The 25,700-nt window shown below is 54.8% G+C and overlaps 1 protein-coding gene across 9 annotated transcripts in view; it reads left to right on the forward strand.

The window, feature by feature from the left end:
* The window catches only part of POU2F2 (POU class 2 homeobox 2), a 76,518-nt gene extending 56,572 nt beyond the window's left edge, over nt 1–19,946 (forward strand). For 2 of the 9 annotated variants that reach the window (XM_033844723.2, XM_033844722.2), the window contains 12 exons: nt 392–508; nt 748–984; nt 10,835–10,940; nt 11,031–11,122; nt 13,468–13,629; nt 13,933–14,074; nt 14,165–14,313; nt 14,392–14,568; nt 15,818–15,884; nt 17,031–17,232; nt 17,366–17,439; nt 17,693–19,946. In XM_033844723.2, the coding sequence (XP_033700614.1) occupies nt 392–508; nt 748–984; nt 10,835–10,940; nt 11,031–11,122; nt 13,468–13,629; nt 13,933–14,074; nt 14,165–14,313; nt 14,392–14,568; nt 15,818–15,884; nt 17,031–17,232; nt 17,366–17,439; nt 17,693–18,024 (1,857 nt within the window). In that variant the 3' untranslated portion in view covers nt 18,025–19,946. The remainder of the gene's footprint in view (nt 1–391; nt 509–747; nt 985–10,834; nt 10,941–11,030; nt 11,123–13,467; nt 13,630–13,932; nt 14,075–14,164; nt 14,314–14,391; nt 14,569–15,817; nt 15,885–17,030; nt 17,233–17,365; nt 17,440–17,692) is intronic. The other 7 variants (XM_033844724.2, XM_033844729.2, XM_033844730.2 and 4 more) reach the window with 7 other exon arrangements.
* Nucleotides 19,947–25,700: the final 5,754 nt, after the last annotated feature.

A 25,700-nucleotide genomic window follows, 5' to 3' on the forward strand; every position in this document is an offset into this window, starting at 1 on the left:
CTCTGGCTGAAGCAGATGAGGGGTGTGGCACACAGGACCCCCTTCTTTGATGTCCCGGGACCCCTACTGGCATCCTTTCCCATTTTAAAAGATGGCAAACTGACCCCCAGGAGGGTACAAGCGCTCTCCAAGGGTGACCCCCTCCTGTCGGGAGTTCGGGTGCAGAGGGTGTGTTAGCCTTTTCTGACTGATGCGGAAACTGAGGCCAGAAAGGTGGCCCGAGGTCCCCGCGGGCCACTGCAGGCCCGGCCTCCGCACCCCAGTCTTCTCCCTTGGCGGCGCGGGGCTGCCGTTGCCACACACGTGCCCTCTCTTTGGTTCACAGGTGGGCATTCTCTCTGGCCTCCACTTAACATTCTGGGGTCCCGGACCCTGCCTCTCTCCCCCCCAGATCAAGGCTGAAGACCCCAGCAGTGACTCAGCCCCAGCGGCACCCCTGCCCCCCCAGCCGGTTCAGCCGCATCTGCCCCAGGCCCAACTCATGTTGACGGGCAGCCAGCTAGCCGGGGTAAGTACCTGGGGTGCACGGGGGCAGGGACAGGCCAGCCCCCTCCCGTCTGTTACAGGACTGGTGGCCACGGCCACGGCCACTCTCTCAACGCCTGCCTCTCGCCCTCCTCTGTCCTCCTGGAAGACCTGCCCCCTAACCCGCTTGGCTCAGGCGCTAACCCCTGTCTGCTTTCTCTGCTCCCCCCACGCCCCTCCTCCGGCCCCTGCCGCCCCGCCCCCGCCCCGCCCCGCCCACAGCTCACGGCGCTGATGCCAGCCCAGCAGCAGCTCCTCCTGCAGCAAGCGCAGGCCCAGCTCCTGGCCGCCGCGGCCGCCGCCGCCTCCTCCTCCTCCTCCTCCTCTTCCTCCTCCTCCTCGACCTCGCAGCCCCCAGCCTCCTCCGGGGGAGGCGACCTGCCGCCACCACAGCCTGCCAGCCAGCCCCCCGGGACCCCACAGCTCACCCTGTCCCAACCCATCCAGCTCACAGCACAGGTAAGGGCAGCCCCGGGGAGCACACGCCCTCCAGTGGAGGCCCCGCGGAAGCCGAGCCGGTGCAGGGGGCTGGCCGGTCCACGCGGACCATTCTGACCACAGTGCTGGGCCAGGCGGTCCTCGGCAACCCCAGGAAGCCTCGGGAGATGCTGCCACCCATCTCTCAGAGGGGTAAAGCGAGGCTCAGGGGGAGGACACCCTCCACGCGATGGGCGCGCCTGACTCTCTGCATTCTGTGCATCTCGCTGAGGGTCCGCCGCCACCTGGGAGGCTGACACATTATCCTCAGTTTACAGCAGAGGAAACCAGGGGTCACCTCCATGCACAGGACCTGTGTGGCTACAAAAGAAAGGCTGAGAATCAGAATCGGTGCCCCACATCGAGTGCCCTGGCTCATCCAGCGAGACGCTCTTTCAGAAAGGGGCCTGTGGTCTGTGAGTTAGGAAACACTGAATTCTCTCTCCCCATTCTGGAGACTTCTGGTCTACGTGGAATCATGCATGAGTGGCTATATTAGCTTCCAGGGCTGCCATAACAAAGTATCACAAACTGGGTGGCTTCAAACAACAGAAATGTATCATCTCAGACCAGAAGTCCAAAATCAAGGTGTCAGCAGAGCTGGGGTCTCTCTCAAGGCCCTACGGGAGAATCCCTCTTTGCCTCTTCTCGCTTCTGGTGGTGCAGGAAACCGTTGGCTTTCTTGTAGATGGATGACTCCCGTCTCTGCCTCTGCCGTCATGTGGCCATCTTTTCTCTGAGTGTGTCTGTCTCTGTGTCCAAATTTCCCCTTCTTATCAGGACACCAGTCATTGGATTAGGGTCCACCCTAATGACCTCCTTTTAACTTGATTACATCTGCAAAGACCTCGTTTCCAAACAAGGTCATATTTTTAGGCACCAGGGGTTAGAACTCCTACCATTTCTTTCTTTTTTTTTTTTTTTTTTAATGGCCGCACCTTGCGGCATGTGGGATCTTAGCTCCCCGACAAGGGATCGAACCCATGCCCCCTGCAGTGGAAGCATGGAGTCTTAGCCGCTGGACCACCAGGGAAGTCCCCTACCATATCTTTTTAGGGGACACAATTCAACCATGATATTGGCCAACAGACTTCCCATAAGGATGGTTGGCGGGAGCAGAGTAGAGGCTGGGCAGGCCTCCTCTTCCGACAGGCTGCTTTTTCCAGCCCACCCCTTCCTTCCACCCCTGCCATGTCACCCATTTGTGCTGTTAACCTGGTTTCCATAGAGCGTTTGAGTCTGTGGCCCGTGTTCCAGCGCGGTGAAGGGCCTGGCAAGTCCTAGAGCGAGGGATTGGCCTATGCTGTCTACACCAGGGAGCTGTCCAGCACCCGCGAGGCTGTTCCCTTGGCGGCGGTCGGCCTTCGATGGGCCCGTTCCACTGCTGACCAGCACTCCCATTTGGGGCTGTCCGTAACACTGAGTGCGTCTCTGTCTCCTTAGAGCTTCCTGCCGCTGGGCCTGGCTCTGCAGAAACGCAGAGCAATCTGGCCTCGCTGCTTTGCAGCGACTCTTCCAAACAGATCCTCCCAATGCCTGGCTTGCCACCGTTGCCATAGGTAGTCTGTCGGGTGCTGCCTTTGTACCAGGCACTATGCTAACGTGACCTCCCTGAATCCACAAATCCTCGTCCTGGCCAAGGCGCCGGTGGGGGGTGGGGGGAGGAGCGGGCGTGCCGGGGAGGCAAAGTGACTTGCCTGCCCCAGGTCACACCGTGAGCTCAAGTGGCAGAGCCAGCCTGGAAGCCAGGCCTGGGAGTTCAGGGCTCTAACCACGTGATCTGGGGCTGCTGCCTCTAACTGGCACCCCTCCCACCCCGGCCACCAGAGACCCCAGCAGCCGGTGATCTGTTTGCTTTGTAGCACACACGGCGCTTCACTGAGCAAGGTGGAGGCTCAGGGCTCCTCCAGTCTTGGTGTTCCTGCGCCTGTTCTCCTTTCTACCTGGAAGTCAGCCCCCTCCCTTTACCTGGAGAGCTCCTCTCCATCCTTTAAGCCCTAGCTTGGGAGCCTGCACCTCCAGGAAGTCTTCCATGATTTCCCTCCCTCCAGCTGCTTTGATTTCCTGCCTCCTGTCTCCTCTGGGGGCCCCCAGCCCATCGCCTCTCCTTCTGCCACAGCCCTGATCACCCAGGGAGGGAGGAGAGACGGGGCAGCCTAGCGCAGACCCAGCCAGGCCCTCAGCCCCTGTGACCAGCAGGCACTCCTGTTCATACACCCCCCCCAGAACCACCTCTTCCGGACCCCCTACGGCCACCAGCAGCAGAAGGCCGACCCTCTGCCACCTGTAACCTGCCCAGGCCCTGATTCTCAAGGTCCCCTCGAATCCCTCCTACCCAGCCCTTTCCTCTCTCTCCTCCTGCCCCAGCTTCCCTCAGCTCTGATCTCCATCTGTCTCCTGCAAGTGCAAAGCTGGGCTGAAGTTGTTTTCTGGGAGTTCTGTCACCCTGTGATCTCACTTCCCCAACAGACCAATGTTTATCCCGTACAGCCCATGAGCCGGTCACCATACCGTGCCCAAGCCGGGGTGGGGACCACCGTCCTTCTGCCCTCGCTGCCCGCTGCAGCCGCAGCCGGCCTCGGCCCCGGGCTTGACCCTCTCCCCAGCCTGTGTCGCGTGCCTGCCAGTGCAACTGCCTGTGCCTGCCCAGCTCTGTCCTGCCCTCGTTTCGCAGACACTTCCCGCCTCCTGGGTCAGGCCCTGGTGGGAAGCAGGCATGACTCAGACCCAGCCTTGTCCCCAGAGGGGCTCCCTGTCTTGTAGGGAAACAGACACACCAATGAGCCACTAAGAAATGCTTTACTTGAAAAATATTCCGAAAGTCAAAAAGCATCCATAACCCTATCACTTTAAAATTACATAAAGTACGAAGGGAAAGTCCCCCTTCTGTCCTTCTATTGCCAACTTCCAAAGGAATGCCGGTCAGTTTGGCAGGAACCTTCCCTGCATTTCCCTAGCCTGTACAGAAGGGACAGTTATAATACAATTTTACCACTGACTTTTTTTTTTTTTTTTTTTTTTGGCTGCGCCTCTTGCCTTGTGGGATCGTAGTTCCCTGACCGGGGATCGAACCCGGGCCCTCGGCAGTGAAAGCACAGAGTCCTAACCACTGGACCACCGGGGAAGTCCCTATAATACAGGTTTACAATTTGTGTGTCCAGCACTCAACTCAGCATGATGCTTTCTACCGAGGGGGCCACACAGACGTTTACTGAAGCAATGAGGGATGTTTTGCTGCAGCTTTTCAATCAGGGGTAGGGAAGACATCTCTCCAGGGGAGTAATTCAGAATGCCTGGGGTAGGGTAGGCATTGACTGAACATTTACATTAACTGTTAAAACATCATTTTGTATTTGGAGAGCGGCGGCGGTGGGGGCGGGGAGGAACGTCCCTATTTTCGTACTAAGACCACGGCAAATAAAGCTTGAGAAGAGCTTTCAGGGGGTAGGACCTAGTGAAGAAGGGTTTCGCAGAGAAACCTGCTGGATGTGGTGGGGGATGCGGGAAAAGAAAGGGGTCTGTGTCTGAGGGAGTCAGGGAAGGCTTCCTGGAGGAGGTGGTATCTGAACCGAGGCAGGAAACAAGTAGGAGTTTACCAGGTGGATGAGCTGGGGAAAGGGTTCCAGGCGTGGGACTGGTGAAGGCAAAGCGAGAGAGCAGGGCAGCCTTGGGGAGGTGAGGAGTGGGAGGCAGCAAAGGATGAGCCAGGAGCGGGTGTCAGTGGGGCCACAGCCACACTCTAGGCAGCTGAAGAGGAAAAGGGACTGTTTGGCTCAAATCACAGAAAAGGCCCAGCCTGGAACATCAGGCCTGGCCCCAGGGATCTGTCTCCCTTTTCATTCTGGGTCGGGCATAATGGGTACCAGCACTTCAAGACTTGCAGCCACCCCACCCAGAGAGAAGAAACACACCCAGTGGCCAGGTTTGAGTCGTTGCTCCCAGCTCCCGGGAGGGTGGGGTCAGCCCCACCTGGACTGCGTGACCTGAGAGTGGGGGAGGGCAGGTCCCCAAGAGGAGGAGATGGGTCCTGCTGCTGGAGCAGGGGCGGGGGATGCCAGGTCAGCTCAGCCGCCCACCTGGCACCACAGGCCCCAGAGTCCAGGAGCTGGGCCGGTCCAGAGGCATGCCAGTCACTCCAGGACTCCTGGGTTGGGATCTGCTGTTGCTCGTCTGTCCTGGAATTTTAGCATGAGGTAGCATGGAATGTAATGTGCAATTGGCAGGTAGGTGTTTTCTTCTCCCTGTTGAATGGTTCTCTGCTCCACGGTGTTCTGCCCCAGTCGCCAGGACCTCGTGGGCTCCATGTGGCAGGGCCAACCTCTGGGGGACGGGGGGACGTAGCAGATCCGACGCTAGAGACAGGCTACCTCTGTCCACCCCCCACCTCCAACCTTTAGAGCTTCCCCTAGTGGAGGGACTGGAATAATCGTAGTCATTTGTTCATTCAACTAATACTTATCGAGCACCTTGTGTATGCCAGGTGCTCATTCATGGCCCTGCGGGGACAGCTGTGAATGAGGCAGAGGTGGCTGTCCTTGAGGACATTATGTTCTAGTGGCGAGACAGTAAACAAGTAAACATATCGGCAAAACAAGACGGTTTTAGCATAAGTGTAATGAAGAAAATGACACAGGGCGCTGTCCTAGACCGAGGAAGCCACAATTTTTTTTTTTCTTGCCTTGCTGCACGGCATAGGGGATGGAACCTGTGCCCCCTGCAGTGGAAGTGCAGTGCCTTAACCACTGGACTGCCAGGGAAGTCCCAAGGGAGGAAGCCACTTTTAATGGGGTGGTCAGGAAAAGTTTCACTGAGAAGGTGGCCTTTGAGAACCGAGACCTGAATGAGTCAGGCATGAAGAAGGCAGCGGGAGAGATTAGGAAAGGGCAACAGCAGGTGCAAAGGTCCTGAGGTGGAAACCAGCTTGACTTGTTCGGGGTACAGGGGAAAGTGGAATGGCTGGGACAGAGTGAGCGGGAGACAAATAACTGGTGAGGTGGGGAGGCAGGCAGGACTGGCTTTTGCAGGGCCTCACGGGCAAGATCAAGGAGTTTGGAATGTGTGCTGGGTATGATGGGAGGTTGTTGGGGGTTCTAAGCTGGCGAGGGTCCCAACTGACCCTTTACAAAGCTCCCTCCAGCTGCTGTGGGGAGAATGGGCTAGAAGTAAGGAGTGGGAAGTCCTTGCAGGCATCGAGGTGGCGATGAGGGTGAAGGTGGGGTCCGGGATGCTATTTCGTGTGGATCCGATAGGTCAAGGGTGATTCCTGGGATTTGGGCTTCAGAAATTGGTGGCGGTGAGGTGGTTTCCTGCGCTGGGGGAGGCAGGGGAGGAACAGGGTGTTTTGGAGGGTGGGGCTGGGGAACCAGGAGTTTCACTTCGGACGTGGTAGTGTTCAGAGTCTATTAATCACCCAAGTGGGAGACATCAAATAGGCAGATGGATATTCGGGGCTGCAGCTCAGTGGAGGGTCTGGGCGGGAGCTGGAAGTTGTAAGTTTTCAGGAAGAGGATGGACTGGTGGGGCTGCCGCCCTCGAGAGCTCACGGGGTGACATGAGGCGGCTGATGTGAGGGTGCAGTGCTAGCAAATGCTGGTGTTGGAGTAGGTTGTGATTTCCAAAATGCTTTGAGAATAATAATATTCCTCAGGCCTCAAAACAACCCAGTGAAGAGTTAGACATTATTACTCCCATTTTATAGATGACAAAACTGAGCCCTGAGAGAAATGACTCAGTTAAAAAGGACTGCCCTTTACGGAGGACCACGTCAGTGAACCAGGGATCAGACTAAACGTTCTACACCTGTTGTCTCATTTAATCCTTTAACAGCTCCATGAGGTAAGAATTATTGAGGTGTCACCTGAGGAAGTTGAGGCTTAAAGAGGGTAAGGAACGGCCCATGGTCTCACGGTGTGTAAGGGACAGAGTCAGGTGTCTGGCCATCTCCAGAGCCCAGGTGGTTCCAGGACACCGTGCACTGTCACCCTATACAGTAAGGCCCAGAGAGACAGCTGGCTTCCTCCAAGTCACACAGCAAGAAGCAGGCACGGGAATTCCCTGGCGGTCCAGTCGTTAAGGCTACGCGCTTTCACTGCCAAGGGCCCGGGTTCAATCCCTGGTGGGGAACTAAGATCCCCAAAGATCCCACAAAACAAAAACAAACAAAGAAAAAAAAAAAAAAGCAGGCACGATGGCCAGGACTCTAGCCCTCACGGTTCTCGGCTGGAAGGGATCCTTGCACACCGAGGTGACCTTCCCACCCAGTGTGGGAACTCCCTCTGCACCATTCTGGGGGTGCAGTTTCACCCAGCTGACCCCCAGGACGGTGCTCACTGCCTTCCTCCCTAGGCGGTCCCTTCTACAATCAATTGCAAGTAACTTACAGGGTCCCCAGACCCCATCCCTTCCCCACTCTGGACGTCGCTCTAGGCTGTCCACGTCTTTGCAGCACGCAGTGTCCAGAACTGGTCAAAATTTGCCATATCAGAGACGGCAAGTGAGTGTCGACGTGCATGTCAACACCGTCCCCACTGGGGCTGCGGGAGTGTAGCGTGTGAGGCCAGTCATGGGGGAGAGGGGAGTCGGCCCTGCGCGCTGGAGTGAGGCAGCGCACCTGCACGGCTCTGGGGCCCCAGCGGCCTCTAGTTCCTGCTCAAGGCTGCCTTCTCCCCACCAGGTGGAACCAAGCCCAGTGGGTGATTACACTGCAGTTCACCCATATGAACCCATATGTGTCATATGAACCGTGTGTCTCAGTCTTTCTGCCCCCAGTCTGTGGCCAAGATCCCACCTGTGGCAAAGCACAGCCAGTCTGCCCCCAAACACCACCAGTCCTAAGGGTTACCTTATTCATTCACTGAAAATTCATGGATTGCCCGTTCTATGCCTGCACTGGGGCAGGGGAGTGAAGAGAATATAGCGATGAGCAAGAATTTCTCTCCCCCCTTCTCGGTTTTAATGGGCTGTGCTAGCTCTTCTCACGGGTTAGGGACAGAGCAGACGATCCACTACGGGGCGGGGGTGGGGAGGGGTGGGCCTGCGGAGCGCTGGCATCCCTCCGCCTACTCCAATTTCTCCACCCTGTCTCCGTCCTAACACGCCCCCAAGTGGCTTCAGCTGGTGTGCCGATTCAGATGGCTCTAGGTTGTGGAGAAATGGCGCCTTCTACTGGCTAACCCCAGTCTTTTTTTTGTTTTTGGCTGCGTTGGGTCTTCGTTGCTGCGCGCGGGCTTTCTCCAGTTGTGGCGATAGGGGACTACTCTTTGTTGCGGTGCGCGGGCATCTCATTGCGGTGGCTTCTTTTGTTGCGGAGCTCGGGCTGTAGGCGCGCGGGCTTCAGTAGTTGCGGCATGCGGGCTCAGTACTTCTGACTCATGGGCTTAGTTGCTCCGCGGCATGTGGGCTCTTCCCCGACCAGGGCTTGAACCCGTTCTCCTGCATTGGCAGGCAGAGTCTTATCCACTGCGCCACCAGGGAAGTCCCTAACCCCAGTCTTGAGTCAGCTCACTGTTCACCCAGAATCTTCTCTCTTTCTCTCCTTCTTGAATTCCTTTGGTCAACCAGCGTTTGGGGATCATCCACCACACCCAGGCACCTTTCTGCATGAGGGTTACAGTGAGGAATTAGGCAAACAAATCTGTGCCCTCGTGGAGCTGGCACCAACCCTTCTTGAGGAGACAGACAGGAAGCTGATATTGCTATGAGGGAAGGAAAAGAACATATTGTAAGAGAGCGACTAGGGGGGAAAAATCTCCGTGTCAGAGCAGGTGGCCAGAGGAAGCCTCTCTGAGGAAGGAGCATTTGATAACGGCTTAAATGATGATGAGGGGCCAGTCATGTGCAGATCAAGAGTGGCAGCGGTGGGGGGGGAATAGCACGTGCAAAGGCCCTGAGGTGGGGATTTCTTTCTGGGTTCAGTGGCAGGAGGGAGACCAGTGTGGCTGGATGAGTTAGGGGGTGAGAGAGTCGTGGGAGGTGAGGAAGGCCAGGTCATGCAGGGCCATGGCAAGGAGCTGGGTGTACAATCGATATTACAAATTTGATGAAAAGGGACTTCCCTGGCGGTCCAGTGGTTAGGACTCCACGCTTTCACTGCCAGGGGCCAGGTTCAATCCCTGGTTGGGGAGCTGAGATCCTGCAAGCCACCTCACAGCCAGAAAAAGAAGAAGAAGAAGACAAAATTATAAAACAAGATTAGGTATGGGGGTCTTGGAAGGGTCCACCGTAAATGGCAGGCCTTAAAGCCCCGGCTTCACTCACCGCCCAGGGTCAATCCAAGTGCGGAAGAGAAATAGCCAGGGAGGCCTTCTTGGGTGGGTGGGGAGGGTCTCAAAAGGGAAGGCAGAGTGGATGTAGTTTCAAAGGATATAGAGTAGGATGTCAAACTCCTTAAACTGTATTCTTAGATGATTGGCAGCTAGAGTGAGAAAGCTGAGAGGTCAGGGAGCATCTGGGGACTCTGTCCACTTGCTAAAGCACACGGAGAAAGCAGAGGCCTTTGCAGGTGGACAGGGAACAGCCTGGAACTCTTGCAAGACGAGTGGTTGGAAAAGTAGGGATGCTGGGCATAAGTGACTGCTTAACCGGGCGAGTGAGGGTGGGACACCTGGGTATTTATTCCTTTATTTGGACAAGGTAAATGTTCAAAATTCAAGAGGTACAGAAGGGTTTATAGCGTTGCCAGTTTCTGGTATCGTTTTTTAAGTATAATCTATGCATACCCAAGCAGGTACCAGGGTATAATTTTTTTTTTTAACACAAACAGTAGCACATCATACCCAGTGTTTTTCCTCTTGAGCTCTCCATTCCACAGGACATCTTGAAGATTGTTCCATATCAGGACAAAGAGTGTCCTCGATCTTTTTGATGAACACATAATATTCTGTCATGAAGATCTACCCTAATTCATTCACCCATCCCCCGCTGCTACACACTCAGCTTGTTCCCACTCTTTTGCTAAAACACTGCTTGCTACCGGGAGTATCCTTCTAGCGAGGACATTCTGCACAACTGCAAGTATATCCCTAAGATAAATTCCTAGAAGTGGAGTGGCTGAGTCAAAGGATATGTGTACTGGTAATTTAATAGACGTTGCCGGATTACCCTCTCACCAGCGATGTGCAAGAATTTTTGTTTCCCCTCACGCCCCAACATAGTGTGTCATGCACTGTCATGAGGTAAAAATAGTATCTCAGTGCAGCTGTAGTGCGTCTGTCTCCAAATTTCCCCGTATTATATGGACACTAGTCGTACCGGATTAGGTTCCACCCCAATATGACCTCATTTTAACGTGATCACATGCAAAGACTCTATCTCCAAATGACGTCACACTCTGGGGTTCTGGGGGATGGTTATGATTCCAACATATCTTTTTTTTTTTGGTGGTGGGTGGGGCGGAACACAATTCAACTCATAGGAGTGCCAGAGAGTTTTCCAAAGTCTCTGTACCGATTTAATCAGCCGCTAGGGGCTGGAGTATTTTAGAGCTATTCCCAGACATGATGTAATTTGCCTTGGGAGTGTTTTAAAAGGAAGACTTGGTCTGATTTACATTTTTAAACGATCCTATTTGTTCTGTGGGAATATAGGACAAGGCAAATATTTCATCAAGAAAGAAAAGGTAAATAAAGAGCGAGCCCTCCTGTGATGACCCATGTAGGGTGCTCCGGCCTCCCGGATGACCTTAGCTCAGGGCTGCACCCAGTGACCCATGCTCCATCCCTCTATGCCTTATGCCAGCCTGCCCTGAGGCGCACCCCTCGGGGCTCGGGCGATGCAGAGGGAAGAGCGGGGCCAGGACTCAGGCTGTCGTTCTGTCCACCCCCCTCCCTGTCAGGACATCCAGCAGCTCCTCCAGCTGCAGCAGCTGGTGCTTGTGCCGGGTCACCACCTCCAGCCACCTGCTCAGTTCCTGCTGCCGCAGGCCCAGCAGAGTCAGCCAGGTAAGGCCCTCACACCGGATGGCCTCCCCAACGCCTCCACAGATCTCTCTCTGCCCCCCTCACCCTGTGCGATCCCTCTTGTCCCCCCAGGCCTGCTACCGACGCCAAATCTATTCCAGCTACCTCAGCAAACCCAGGGAGCTCTTCTGACCTCCCAGCCCCGGGCAGGGCTGCCCACACAGGTGAGTGGTCCACTGAGTGCGTCAGGCTGTGGCCAGATGGCGTGGAGTGGTGGTCAGTGAGGGTCTCCTCTCCATTTGCTCCCCCCCCCACCAGCCACAGGGGCCAAGATAGGAGTCAGGAGCCTTGGGGCCCAGCGCTGCTCTGCTACTAATTTGCTGTGGGACCCCAGGCAAGCCACTTTCCCTGTCTGAGTCAGCTTCCTCCTCCACGGAATGAGGGGAGTCAGCCAGACCAGTGGCTCTTAACCCTTGCAGGCACATGGACTCCTTTGAGAATCTGATGGATTATTTGAATCCGACCCCCACTGCCCCCAAATGCACGTGTGCACAAACACAAAACTTCAGGGGGTTCACAGGCCTTTAGGGCATGAATGCCTCAGCTCTCTTCCAGCACTCCAAATGGGGGGCGTTCCCTGAGGCTCTGTTGGGTACTAGTTCGTGTCCCTTTCCCAGACCAGAGACTGCAAACAAGGGCCCACACTCATTTAAAAATCGAGTTAGTTGTCAACAAAATTCCCGGAAAACACCAGATTCCCAGCTTCTTTTGACAAGCCAGAAGCTCTGGGAAGGCTGGATCTGCGTACACATGGCGTGAGCTCAGGCCCCCTCCTGGAAGGCGTGAGTTCTTCAGGCTGCCTTGGTGTCCTCCTGCCTGGTCCCCATGGCCTTTCTTGAAGTTTGCTGCCTGGGTTCTAAACTTTTTTTTTTTTTCTTTTTTCCTGGCCGCGCCTTGGGGCTTGAGGGATCTTAGTTCCCCAACCAGGGATCAAACTCACGCCCCCTGCAGTAGAAGTGTGGAGTCCTAACCCCGGACCACCAGGGAATTCCCACTGGGTCCTAAACTTTAATCATAATTTTTCATGATTATGGATTTTAAAGTTCCCTCCTACCTATTTTTTAAAACAGCCCTTTTAAAAAATATATGGGGGGCTTCCCTGGTGGCGCAGTGGTTGACAGTCCGCCTGCCGATGCAGGGGACACGGGTTCGTGCCCCGGTCCGGGAAGATCCCACATGCCGCGGAGCGGCTGGGCCCGTGAGCCATGGCTGCTGAGCCTGCGTGTCTGGAGCCTGTGCTCCACAACGGGAGAGGCCACAACAGTGAGAGGCCCGCGTACCGCAAAAAAATAAATAAAATAAAATTTAAAAAATATATGAACTGTTTCAAAAAACCCCAAAAGTTAATTAATTTATTAATTTATTTATTTTTGGCTGCATTGGGTCTTCACTGCTGTGCGCAAGGCTACTCTTAGTTGCGGTGCGCGGGCTTCTCATTGCGGTGGCTTCTCTTGTTGCGGAGCATGGGCTCTAGGCGCGCGGGCTTCAGTAGTCGTGGCACGCGGGCTCAGTAGTTGTGACTCACGGGTTTAGTTGCTCCACGGCGTGTGGGATCTTCCCGCACCAGGGCTCGAACCCGAGTTCCCAGCATTGGCAGGCGGATTCTTAACCACTGCGCCACCAGGGAAGTCTGCAAAACCTGTCTTGGCCTGATGCCAGGCGGCGTGTGACTTTTCTTTATCCCTCTTGTGTGCTACTTGTGCTTTGCTGACAGCTGTTGATATGTCCGAATATGGGGTGATGCCTTGACTCTAATGGTGGAGGTTCACATTATCTATGATATATGCCCCATGTAGGCTTTCTAAAATCTGAAAAAATTCTGAATTCCAAAACACATCTGGTCCCAGGGTTTTGGATAACGGATCAAGGACTTGTGCGTCCAACATCCCTGTACCCACCACCTACTTAGATGTTTTATTTTTAGGGAAATGAAGCATTCCAGAGAGAACTGTTGCTTCCTTGTAAATTCCCCCAGTCACCCTCCTTGTCTATTTTTAAAAACACTTTTACTTTATTTGCAGCCTACTTACTTTTAACCCGATTCTCCCAACAACCCCATGGGGTAGGTAGAGTAGCCATGATTGTTCCCATTCTGCAGAGGGGGAAACTGAGGCCCAGGGAGATTAAGAAACTTGCCTGAGTTACCCAGCAATTCGGTAGCAGAGCTGATCCTCGATTCCCTGCCTGAGAGGAGGCTAAAACCACCAGCCCCTCCCCCAGCTTCAGGGAAAGAGCCTTTGGTGAAAGGAGATGGCTGCTCCTTATGAAGCCTGCAGACGGGGAGGAATGTGCAGAGAGTTTCAGGCAGTGAGCGGGCCCTTGTGGGGCAGCAGAATGTCACCTTGATTGGCAATGAGTGTGGAGGGGCCACCTGGGGGTGGGTGGAGGGGAGTCTACAGGAAGAGGCTGGACGGCAGGGAGGGAGGGAGGGAGGGGGGACTGCGCAGCCAATGCTGAGCCCCGTCCTGGTCCTCGGTCCTGCATCCCACCCACCTGCCCACCCCACCAGGCCGTGACCCGCCCCACGCTGCCCGACCCGCACCTCTCGCACCCGCAGCCCCCCAAATGCTTGGAGCCACCATCCCATCCCGAGGAGCCCAGTGACCTGGAGGAGCTGGAGCAGTTCGCTCGCACCTTCAAGCAACGCCGCATCAAGCTGGGCTTCACGCAGGTCTGGGGCCACCCGGCAGGACAGGCGGTGGGCGTGGGGTGACAGGGCGGTGTGACCAGCTGGTGGCCGGGGTGTTGGGCCCCAGTCATCTAGTGGGCGGGGTAGAGAGCGTAGCCATATGGTAGGCGGGGTGAGGGGCGTGACCGGCAGGTGGGCAGGGGGAGGGAGCGTAGCTGCCTAGTGGGCGGGGTGAAGGGGGGCATAGTCACCTGGTGGGCGGGGTGGGGTGTGGCCAGATGGTGGGCGGGGCTGAGCCCTTTGCCCGGCTCTGAACGCAGCCCCATCCCTGCCCCACTGGCCCAGGGTGACGTGGGTCTGGCCATGGGCAAGCTCTACGGCAACGACTTCAGCCAGACGACCATCTCCCGCTTCGAGGCCCTCAACCTGAGCTTCAAGAACATGTGCAAACTCAAGCCTCTCCTGGAGAAGTGGCTCAACGACGCAGGTGGGACTTGGGCTGGGGGCTCCCGGGCGGGCTGCGGGCGGCGGGCCGGGGGAAGCGCCCTCTCATGACCCCGTCTCCTCCTGGACACAGAGACTATGTCTGTGGACTCAAGCCTGCCCAGTCCCAACCAGCTGAGCAGTCCCAGCCTGGGTTTCGACGGGCTCCCCGGCCGGAGACGCAAGAAGAGGACCAGCATCGAGACAAACGTCCGCTTCGCCTTAGAGAAGAGTTTTCTAGCGGTGAGGCCCCACCCTCCCGGGCGGTCCTGAGGGCTGGCGGGAGGAGGGGCCCCGGGCTAACGAGCCCTCTGCCCGCAGAACCAGAAGCCTACCTCAGAGGAGATCCTGCTGATCGCAGAGCAGCTGCACATGGAGAAGGAGGTGATCCGCGTCTGGTTCTGCAACCGGCGCCAGAAGGAAAAACGCATCAACCCCTGCAGCGCGGCCCCCATGCTGCCCAGCCCGGGCAAGCCAGCCAGCTACAGCCCCCATCTGGTACCAAGAGCCCCTCGAGGGGTGGGGCCACAAAGCTCTGGCACACCCTCGCCTCCTGGCAGGCGCCTCGTGTGAAGCACAACCTACCCGGTTGGCCACAGTTCCTAGAACAGAGGCAGGGAGAGTCACCCTTGGGAACAGGCTGTCACAGCGGTGGGGCACAGTCACACAGAGAAACACCGTTTCCAGGGAACTGTGGTCTTACATGGGGGATACAAGCACCCACCGACACACACTGACGTAGCCAAACACAGAGTTATCACAGGACGTAGCCACACGGGGATGGATACTAGGTAAAGGATACAGGCATCCCCCCTCACACAGGTTCACGACCACACAGATGCTGGCAGGGAGATCATTATACCCCTGGGTGTGCACTCAGGTCCACAGCCTGCTCGAGATCAGACACACTGGGACATCCCTTTATTCCATCTAGTGTGGAAAGGGTTGTGACACTACAGAGAGCAGCAAGGGGCCCAGAGGAGCCCCCTTCCCCAATGACGTAAAGGGAGGGATCATCTAAGCTGAGTCATAAGGACAAGAGTCAGTCACGTGAAGGACAGGCAAAGGGATCTACGTGCATGAAGACCTAGAAGCCAGAGTGCCGAGCCCAATTTGAGGAACTCCAGTGCGGTTTAGAGCTGGAATGATTATTTATGAATGAGTATGGGGGTAGGGTGGGGGATGGGCAGGGGCCAGACACCAAGTCAAATGCTGAAGGGGCTTGAACTTGAACCGTAGGCAGTGAGGCGCTAAGGATGAGTTTTGAGCCCGGGAGGGACTGGGTCACTCTTAGAGTGAGGCTTCTGGGGTTGATGGAGGATGAGACTGGAGGCAGGGAGGCTAAGAAGGAGGCTGGTGGGTGGTCCCAGAAAATCAAGCAGTATAACGTATCAACACTGTGATGCAGAGACACACCTTATCCTCATAACCCACCCCACCCCCTAGCCTCACGAGCACGTGTGCTTGCGCGCTCTCACATATACACACACACACACTTCAGACCTGCAACTGGACAGTGTCAGAGGAGAGGCAGGGAACGACTGACTCCTGTCTGTGCCCCGGGATCACCTAGGGTAAACGTGACGAAAGCTGATGGAAAGCGCTTGGCGTGATACAAACAGCCTTGCAGCCAGAGCCCCCTTTCTCCGTCTTGGAGGCAGAGGTGTGGGGGTTGTAACCACAGCGAGCACCATGGGAGCTGCTGGAAGACAGTGGCCTAACCGTGCCTTCTTTCCTCTCTCCCCAGGTCACGCCCCAAGGGGGCGCCGGGACCCTGCCGTTGTCCCAAGCTTCCAGCAGTCTGAGCACAACAGGTCAGGGAGGGCAGAGGATGGTGAGGGGGATTGGGAGAACACAGCGCGGGCCCGAGCTCAAGGTTCTCAAGCGGTTCAGGGCACCCCTAGGCCTCAAGGCTGAGCCTGGAGGTCGGGAGGCGGGGCAGGGAAGGGGAGAGGGCAGCCTCACCCCCCCCTGCCAGAGCAGCTCAGGCTTCATCTGCTCCACGATTTCATGTGAGAAAAGCACGGGGTTGATAAAGGTGATGTATTTGGGTTCTCTTTCTGGCATTTATGAACTGTGTGAACTCCAGAAGTGACCTTACTTCTCTGAGCCTCAGTTATAAAATTATTGTGAATATAACATACATACAGAAGCTATATCCATGAATATATACACAGAAGAGTGTGTACGTGTGTGTGTGTACACACACACACACACACACACTCACACACACTTTTGTACCCAAAGCCCTCCTTTGCCCCTTCCTGGGGTAGGGCATGTATAACACCATATGTAAGAATAATATAAAAACAGACGCCATATTTCCCCTCCCCAGGTTAAGAACTAATAAGTGGAAGTTTATAAAGTAATAAGGGTGTGCCTGGCACTGGTCTAAACTCTTTATAAAGAATATTGACCCACTTAATCTTCACACCCATTTTATAAGATAGGTTCCATTATCTGCCCCATTTTCCAGATGAGGGAACTGAAGGTCAGAGAGATGAAGGTGCTCACCTGAAGGCACAGCTGGGACGTCCCAGGGCCGGGAATTGCTGTCCTGGGTGTCTGGTCTCAGTCTGGGCTCAGAGCCCTCTCAGCCTCAGTGTGCGCGGCCACACGCCCGTGCCTGGCCTCTAGAGGGAGCCATAGGGCTCTGTCTTCTGGGAACCCTTGGTTCTTTGTACAGAGGGGCCCAGAGGTGAGATTCCGGGCTGGATAAGCAGGGTGTGAGCACGCTCCTGGCATAGGGCACAGGCTCGGTGGGAGGCAGCTGCTCTACTGCGATTACTGTCACCGTGGCAGAGGCACAAAGAAATGGCTGTGAGAAGAAAGGGCAGGAGGCCTAAGTGTGTTCTGACTGAGGAGATGCCGCGGGACGGGGCAGGGAAGACAGCAGGCGTCGACCTCAGTGGAGGACGAGTGGAAGCTGAAGTCTCCATCTCTCTGTCTCTCTCTGGCAGTTACTACCTTATCCTCAGCTGTGGGGACCCTCCACCCCAGCCGGACAGCTGGAGGGGGTGGGGCCGGGGGCGGGGCCGCGCCCCCCCTCAATTCCATCCCCTCTGTCACTCCCCCACCCCCGGCCACCACCAACAGCACAAATCCCAGCCCTCAAGGCAGCCACTCGGCTATCGGCTTGTCGGGCCTGAACCCCAGCACGGGGTAAGTGGGCAGCTGCAGGTAGGAGGCTGTGGGGAGAAGCAGGGCCGCTGCTGCTTCCAGGGTGGGGAGCTGCGCCCCCAGTTCTGTGGGAGGGTCTCTGCCCCCGCTAATGCCTCTGCTTTGCCTCTTGCAGAAGCACAATGGTGGGGTTGAGCTCCGGGCTGAGTCCAGCCCTCATGAGCAACAACCCTTTGGCCACTATCCAAGGTGCGTGCTCCCGCATGTCACTCCCCTCGCCACCAGCCCTGTCCCCCAGGGCCTCGAGCCCCCATCCCATTCCTGCTCCAGCCATGCCATCCTGCCCCTGCACACTGCATCGCTCGCCTCTTCATACCCATCTCACCTTTGGGGAAGGTGTGAGGGGTGCTGATGGGGGTCCGTGGGTCAGACGGGAAGACGGGGCACTGCGGGTGGGACGCCGGAAGGCGCCCCCAGCCCAGCCTCTCTCTCTCCCCGCCAGCCCTGGCCTCTGGTGGAACCCTGCCCCTTACCAGCCTTGACAGCAGCGGGAACCTGGTGCTGGGGGCGGCTGGCGCGGCCCCAGGGAGTCCGGGCCTGGTGACCTCGTCACTCTTCTTGAACCACGCCGGGCTGCCCCTGCTCAGCGCCCCGCCTGGTGTGGGCCTGGTCTCGGCAGCCGCGGCGGCCGTGGCGGCCTCCATCTCCAGCAAGTCTCCTGGCCTCTCCTCGTCCTCGTCCTCGTCCTCGTCGTCCTCCTCCACTTGCAGTGAGGCGGCAGCACAGACCCCTGGAGGCCCAGGGGGGCCCGAGGTAGGGTCCAAGCCTGAGTGAGGGCCCGCCACGCCTCCCCTCCTCCTCCTCTGACCCCCGCCTCCGTCCCCCACCTGGGAAGAGGGCGAGGAGGCCATTGGTGGGGATGCAGAGGGTCCTCGGAGCAGGAGTGACGAGGGAGGAAAGACCAAAAAACAAGAAACAAAAAACAACCAACCAAAAAGAAAGAAAGAAAGAAAAGAAAGAAAGAAAGAAAAGAAACCAACCAACAGAAAAAAGAAAACCAAAAATAATCACAAAGAAACCAGCTGCCCCAAAGGAACAAGAGGTGAAAAACAAACATTAAAAAAAAAAAAAAAAAGAAAACCAAAAACAAACAAAAAATCCCTCACCAAACCGAACAAACCAAAAACCAGTCTCGAGCCAGACCTCAGTGTGCTCACCCTCACTGCTACGACACCAAATAAGAACCCCAGCCAGGGGCGGAGAAGCCTCGGCAGGGCGGACACGCGGGCCCCTGGCTGCGGGGCGAAGCCTCCCGCTGCGTGTGGCGTGGGCAGAGAAGGAAAAAGAGAATGTACCAGCCTCCCAGCCGCAGCCCTCAGTCCTGGGCCAGCCAAGGCAGGGAGGGCACAGCCTGGGGCTGATGGGGTGGGCTCAGAACCACCCGCCAAATATTCCTTTCCAGAAGGTGAAAGAGAAAGGGCCTGAACAACTTTACACCAAATATTCAGTAGCTTCATCCAAAGGATGTACAGAATTTTTAGCGTTGTGCTCAACAGAATGTGTCCCTGTCATGTGTCCCCCCTCTCGCCTGGCCCCCAGCTCTCCCTGCCCGGGCAGGGGGGTCTCGCTTTAACCTCCTCCCTCCCCCAGCCAGGGGAGAGTTCAGGGGAAGGCCTGGGCTGACTTTTCACCCCTTGTACCTCCCCCTTTTTCCCTTTGAAGGGTGGGCTAGGCCGTTTTGCCAAGTCCTAGCTCTCACATGTCCCCCCTCAACCCTGTCACCCTCCTCTGCTCTGGAATCTCCCCCCCATCCCTAGTCCGAGGGAAGGTGGAAGCTTCAGGCAAGAGAGGATGAGGTGAGGGCTTTCAAGTTGTCTTTTTTTCCATCCTCGTCTGTCAGTTTCCCTGAAAAAAAAAAAAATTCATATTCCAGTGCCTATCCGTGGGATCCTTCACGTTCTTTGACATTGACCAGAAACCAAAAAGAGAACTCACCTCGCTCTTCCCACCCTGTGCCCCTCCGATACTGGCAGATGCCTCTTCCTCTCCCCTCACACACATGCACACACGCACGCACCCCAGTGGTGGGGTTCCTCGAGATGGCGTCCCCATCAGGGTCCGTGTGGCAGGGACAGTGCCGTGACCTGTGGCCCCCATGCGAGAGGGCGCTGTGGTGGCCACCACTCCCACAAGACCTCCCTCAAGTCTTGGCTGGACCCTGTGTTTGCCCAGCCCTGGACACATCTCGACGGACAGAGGAGAGACGCTGCTGGGAGCCACGTTGCCCTCCTGCTGTTGTGGAGGCCAACAAAGTTCTGAACCAAAAAAAACAAAAACAAAAAACCAAACAATAAATTAAAACTAGAAAAAAAAAGAATTTATAGATATATATATATTTAAGGGAAAGAAGACGAGGACTCTTCAAAGGATACGAAGGAGCCGCGAGGGGGAGCCAAGCCCCTGCACCAGTGGTCCAGGCCCTTGGTCCCCGAGGCGGATGGAAGGACAGATGCTTCTTTCTCTTCACAAATACCTCATGGACGTCGTCTTCGGGAAAGCCGGACGGGGGCGGCTGGGGCAGGGCCTGTCCCTCAGCCAGGGTGGATGGAAGCGGGTGGGCAGGGCTGAGAGAGGGTGTCAGGGACAGGGGTGAAGAGCCCCGAGCTCCCCGCCCCCCCAATCAACTGAAAAAGCTTTAAAAAAAAAAAACAGGAAAAAAAGGAATAAGAAAGCAAAAAAGAATGGACGAAGGAAAACTAACAAACTTTCGGGTGGTTTGATTCCTCCTTTGAGTTCTTCTTCTGTTCTCTGCAGTCTGTCCTCTTCCCTCTGTCTCCTCCTTTCTCTTGGTCTGTCTCTCCCTCTTCCTTCCCTCCGCTTTTACCTCTCTTAATCTCCTTCTTTCTGTGTCTCTCCTCAAACCAAAGTGTTGCTGTGAAGGACGCGAGCCATTGAAATCAGAGTGGCCCCCGCCCCTCGCCGGGCAGGAGCAGAGGGAGGGGAGAGCCCCGGGAGATGGGCAGTGCCGCCGGACACTTCCGAGGAGAGGCAGACAGAGCCTCAGACACCACCCCGGGCCCCGAGGCCTCAGCGTTCTCTCTCTTTCTTGCCTCCCTTCTCCCACTCGGGAAATGAAACTGTTGGGCTGGGACATGGAGGCAGCAGAGGCTCAGCTGTTTCAGGGGTCTCGGGGTGCCTTGTCTGGGCAGTGGTGGAGTGGCTGCCCCTCCCACCCTGGCACCGATGGGGCCTGGCCTGCCGTCGACCCATCCTCGCCAGAATGTAAGCATCTCCGCTGAACCGACTCCCTGCCCTTACCCTACCTCTGAGTTTGTCCATTTTTATTTCCTGAAGAGAAGGGACTGGCTAGAGGGCCTGGGCCCCAGCCCAAGGGTGGAGAGGGGGCCAAGGGCTCCTGAACAGATAGGAAGGACATTTGAGCAGAGCCAAGTGAAAGGAATTACAACCAAAAACCCCTCTGAGAAGACAGGCAGCATGGAAGGCATGGTGGAGATGACTCAAACAAAAACTATGATTCTAGACCAAAAAAAAGGAAAAAAAGAAAAAAAAAAAAAAAAGAAAGAAAAAAAGGAAAAAAAATGAAAAAAGAAAAAGAAAAAAAAAAGTAAATAAAATCAAGGACTCACCACCACCCACTTCATCCTGCTTCCTCTCCATCAAGTCCTGCCACCTGGGACCTTCCTCCACCCCAGTGTGGGAGGAGCGGGGCAGAGGGGAGAGGAGGAAGCAGGGGGCAGGGATGGGGCTGATGCCCTGACATTGGTGGAGGGACCCCTGTGCAGCCGGGGTGGTGGGGACCCTCCCCGTCCGACCCCCATAACTGGGAAAAGAAAAACAAGAAAAAAAGAAAATTCCTGGAAGGGGGAAAAATAACCAAATCCCAAGCTTTAACTACAGCTGTGAAACCAAATATTGGGAAGGGGGTGGGAGGGAGGGAGGGGCAAGTGCGCCCCAGGTCTCCCCCCTGGGCCCCCTCCCCCGAGGACTCGAGATAAGGCACCAAATACCTCATAGAACTTTAATGTTAAAAAATGGAAACCAAATATCGTTGGCTGGGGGCCAGCCAGGGCAAGGGGCCGGGGGCCTGGGGAGCCAGGGTTGGGAAGGTGATGGGGGAGTTCATGCCCCCCAACCCCCTCTGCCCCTTTCACTCCAGTCCCCCACCCCGTCTCGACTCCGGGAAACAAAACTATCTCATCGTTTTTATTTTGTGGTCTGTACAGAGCCTGTGTCCGTGTGTCTGTGTGCGAGCGAGAGAGTTGGGGGGCTGGGGAACTTTACGTGGGGTTGGGGAAGGAGACCCCAGGCTGGGTTCTGGGCTAGGTGAGATGTCTGAGGTGGGGGGCCAGGGGCCTGGGCTAGAAAGGATGATGAATGGGTTGGAGAAAGTGGAAGCCCTCTGAGTTTCTCCTCCCCAACCCTGACCTCCTACTGGAAGGAGGGACAGAGACTGGGTCTACCTAATGGTGGGCCTTTTAATTGTGCCAAAAAAAAAAAAAAAAATGCCAGTAACTAAAACACCTCTCTCTGTTCTCTTCTGGGAGGGTGGGGGTGGAAGTGGGAGGGAGGGCTGGGGGAGGGTAAGTAGGGGTCAGTGGAGATGAGGAACCCAAGCCTCTGTATGGATTGGGGCTAAGATCAGAAGGGGTAGTAAGGCTGTGAGTTTCCCGCACATCTCCTCCCTGGGGAAGGCCAAGAGAGGGTCTCCAAGCCCTGCACCCTGGGAAGATGGGGTAAGGGACTAGCCACGTAGTGGGGGACCTCTTGAACTGGCTAGATTTCCCCCCCTACCCAAATCCCAGGGTGCCTCTCTCTCCCTTTAGCCCAGGGTAGGGGGAACTGAGTGAGAGAGAGAGTGAGACAGACTGAGCAAGACTGAGACACGCGGGCCCCCACTGGCCTCTGAGTGGGAAAGGCAAGTGCGAGAGATAAAGGCCTCCAAGAGAAAAAAGAAACAAACCAAAGATTTAACCATTAAAAAAAAAAAAACCCACAGACAACTCCGCTACCTTTTTATATGTTGGAAAAAAAAGTGAAAAAAATTTAAAAATAAAAATTAAAAAAAATACACAAAAACTCCAAGCCGCAGTTCCTTCATGCGGTTTGAACTTTGACCTCAGCAGTCTCCAAAGCAAGATGATGATGAGAAAGGTGAACAAAAAAAAGAAAAAATAATGTATATTTTTAAGTATTTGTCCTTGAGATGTTAACTCCTTGTTAAACAAACACAAAAAGGAGAGAAAAATCCAGAGAGAATTGTTGCTGGGACGGAGACAACTATTTACTATGTCTGTGACCCCTCCCCTCTGCCTCACCCTCCTCTCCTCTTCCCTTTCCTCTATCCCTGCTGCCCCTCCCCCAGCCTGTCCCCCAAGCCCAGGGGCTCAGTATTTATTTATTTATATAATTGCAGGGTGACTGGGGTCCTCTCTCGACAACTTGTAGAGAGGTCCTTTGAATCATGGTAGGGTGGGGAAGGGGCAAGGAGTCTTTGGAGAAAAGCAGGGGCCTGATCTTTGGTCAGTTCCTCTCTGCTAGCTCCTTTCTGGCTTCTTATCCCACTGCTGCCACCATCTCCTCCCAAATCCAAGGCTCCACTAGGGCAAGGTGACGATCCCACCTTGTAAAGATCCGATTGGCTTGGCCCTTTTTGGGGTGGGTGTCTCTCACCTACTCATTTGAAAGACCAGGTTGGAATGGGGATGGGAAGAGGTGGCAAGTGGTGAGTAAGGGAGACCAAGAAGTGGCATCTGGAAATTGAGTAGGCCCTGGAGGAGACCTGCCTCTCCTCCATTCTCAACAAGTTAGCCCCCCTTTCAGTTCTGTTTGACCCCTGTGTTGGTAGCCCCTCCCTTCCCATCCTGTACCCCCTCCCTGTCTCTTCTCGTGGTAGCGGGTTAGCGTTTCAGTGTTCTTAACTCCAATCTGCTTGTTCATTGTACAATGTGCTTCTTTTAAGGCCCCATTTTTGTAACTTGAGTGTGTCATTCATCTGAACAACATCAAAAAATAAAAAATTAAAAACTGTACAGAGAGAAATACAGTCTCTTCTCCCTTGGTCTCCTCTCTGTCTTGGGAAAGGTGGCGGGGAAATCAGGGTATGGGGTGGGTGTGTGCGTGCTGTGGAGGGGAAGGCTTTACTTCTGTTCAGGGAATGTTCAGAAGTAAGACCTGAGCAATTTTTTTTCACCAATTAAAAAAACAAGCCTCGGGGCTTCCCTGGTGGTGCAGTGGTTAAGAATCCGCCTGCCAATGCAGGGGACACAGGTTCGAGCCCTGGTCTGGGAAGATCCCACATGCCGCGGAGAAACTAAGCCCATGCGCCACAACTACTGAGCCTCTGCTCTAGAGCCCGTGAGCCACAACTACTGAGCCTGTGCTCTAGAGCCCATGCTCTGCAACAAGAGAAGCCACCACAATGAGAAGCCCGAGCACCACAACGAAGAGTAGCCCCTGCTCTCCGCAACTAGAGAAAGCCTGCACACAGCAAGGAAGACCCAATGCAGCCAAAAAAAAAAAAAAAAGAAAGAAAAGAAAAAACAAGCCTTGGAACTTAGAACGAATTCAAATTCCTGAATTTAAATCTCAGTTCTGCCATTTTATATGACCTTCAACATGTGAACTTGTGTCCACATCTGTAACACAGAGACAATATGTAGCCTGTGGGGTTGTAAGAATTAAATGAGATGGCGTAGGTGCTTAGGACAGATCTCCAGCACGCTGGCTTCAATAAATGAGAACTATGAGAAATGCAGGAAACAAGTGAGTAGTTCCCTACCTCCATCCACAGAGGACTAACAAGACCCTTTACAAAGAGTTGACTTTGAAGTTGTCTGGTGGTACAAGATACACACCTGACTTCTTTTTCAGAACATTAGGTCTCTCATTCGCTCAAATTTTTGTGCTCATCTCGACTAAGTCATTTGGCAGGAACAACCGTTCCACAGGCCAGACCACGGGCTGATCCCCAGGACCTCACTGCTGAAAATCTGAAATGGTGTCAATAACTGTGTGTTCTCACTGCTGTCAGGTCTTCTTGTCACTGTTCCATGCTCTAACGTATGCCTGGCACACAGGTACTGGGATTCTGCAAATTCAATAGTAAGGGATAGGGGAACAGGAGAAAGGAAACGAGTAGGAGAGGATTTGATCATTTCGAAAGAGAAAATATATTAGTACTGCACCGTTTTGGCAAGAGAGAAAAAAAAAAAGTACTTCTCCAACTCTCCAGCCAAGTCAGTAGGGATGGCGCAGTGGGATGTTGGGCTGGAGGTTCAGAGTAGTACCTGGAGGAAGGTCATTTGTTCCAGCCCCCTGACTGTAGGGGGTGCAGTCAGAACCATACAGACCCAAAAGGTCTTTGGCACCCAGGCCAGCCTGTGACAAGCACAGATGCCACACCTGAGAGCACTCTGGAGCTGAACTAGGCATCCACCTGTAGCCTTGTAAACGTGCTCAGCTGCTCTACAGGGTCTCCCCTGTACAGTCATACTTGGGCCTCATATCATCAAGAACATATTGTCACTAGAGGACCACTGTTCTGTCCCCTTGACAGTTCTGCTTAAGCAGCTTCCACATCCAACTAAAACCAAGCAATGCAAGGTTCTTTTTAGTGGGGTCTGCAAGTCACCTGCATCCGAATTGGTGTGTTCAAAACACAGATGCCTAGGTCTCACCAAGACGTGCTTGCTGGATCCAAATCTCTGGGGAAATTGCCTAACACACATGAAAGTTCAAGAACCTTTGCCTGTCCAATGCAAATCCCAGCATCCAAGAAGGGTCTGATTAGTGCGATCTTTTTTAGGAGAGTGGTCCAACTGAGGACCACGGAAGTTTCGGTAGGGTGACGGTGAACAATGGCTTGTTCATAAACATGTTTGCACACATAAACTTTTCTCAGGGTGGGAGTCTAAAGTTTTCATTAGAGGCTCTAAAAAGGAACCACAATAGAGGGTGATCCCCTCCACTGTCACCCAGCTGCTTCTCTGCTGAAAGCATCTTTATCTTGGGGTCAACCAGGGTTGACCCTCAGGGTTTTTTCCTCCATTCCTGTCCCTTGATTCAGCCTGATTTTTATCTGGTTTTGCAAAGATAAATCCTCCAATTGTTCTAAGCATTTATTTGATATGACTTTCTGGATGTTACAGCTCTTCCTGAAAGGAGGCAGTCTGAGAATGAATCTTCACCTGTGGATTAAGGGGCTCTGGCATGCTGGGCTAAGATGGCTCGAGTCCTTTCTGCAGGGTATGAGGTTACTGAAAGATGGTGCCCACGATCAACACACTCTGGTCGAAAACAACTGCTTAACATATTAAGCGCTCTACTTCATTAGGAGCTGTCGAGATATCAAAAGGCTGAGTGGTGGTTTACCTTTTTAAAAATGAAGAGAAGCATAAGCTCCAGTGCCCACAGAGGGCTACAGGATTGCTGAAGGGAGTCGAGAGTAAGGGAGAGGCTGAGTGGGCTGCTCTCAGGCCTCCCTTTCCCCT

This window comes from Tursiops truncatus, chromosome 19 (assembly GCF_011762595.2).
Source record: "Tursiops truncatus isolate mTurTru1 chromosome 19, mTurTru1.mat.Y, whole genome shotgun sequence".
Taxonomy (NCBI): Eukaryota; Metazoa; Chordata; class Mammalia; order Artiodactyla; family Delphinidae; genus Tursiops; species Tursiops truncatus.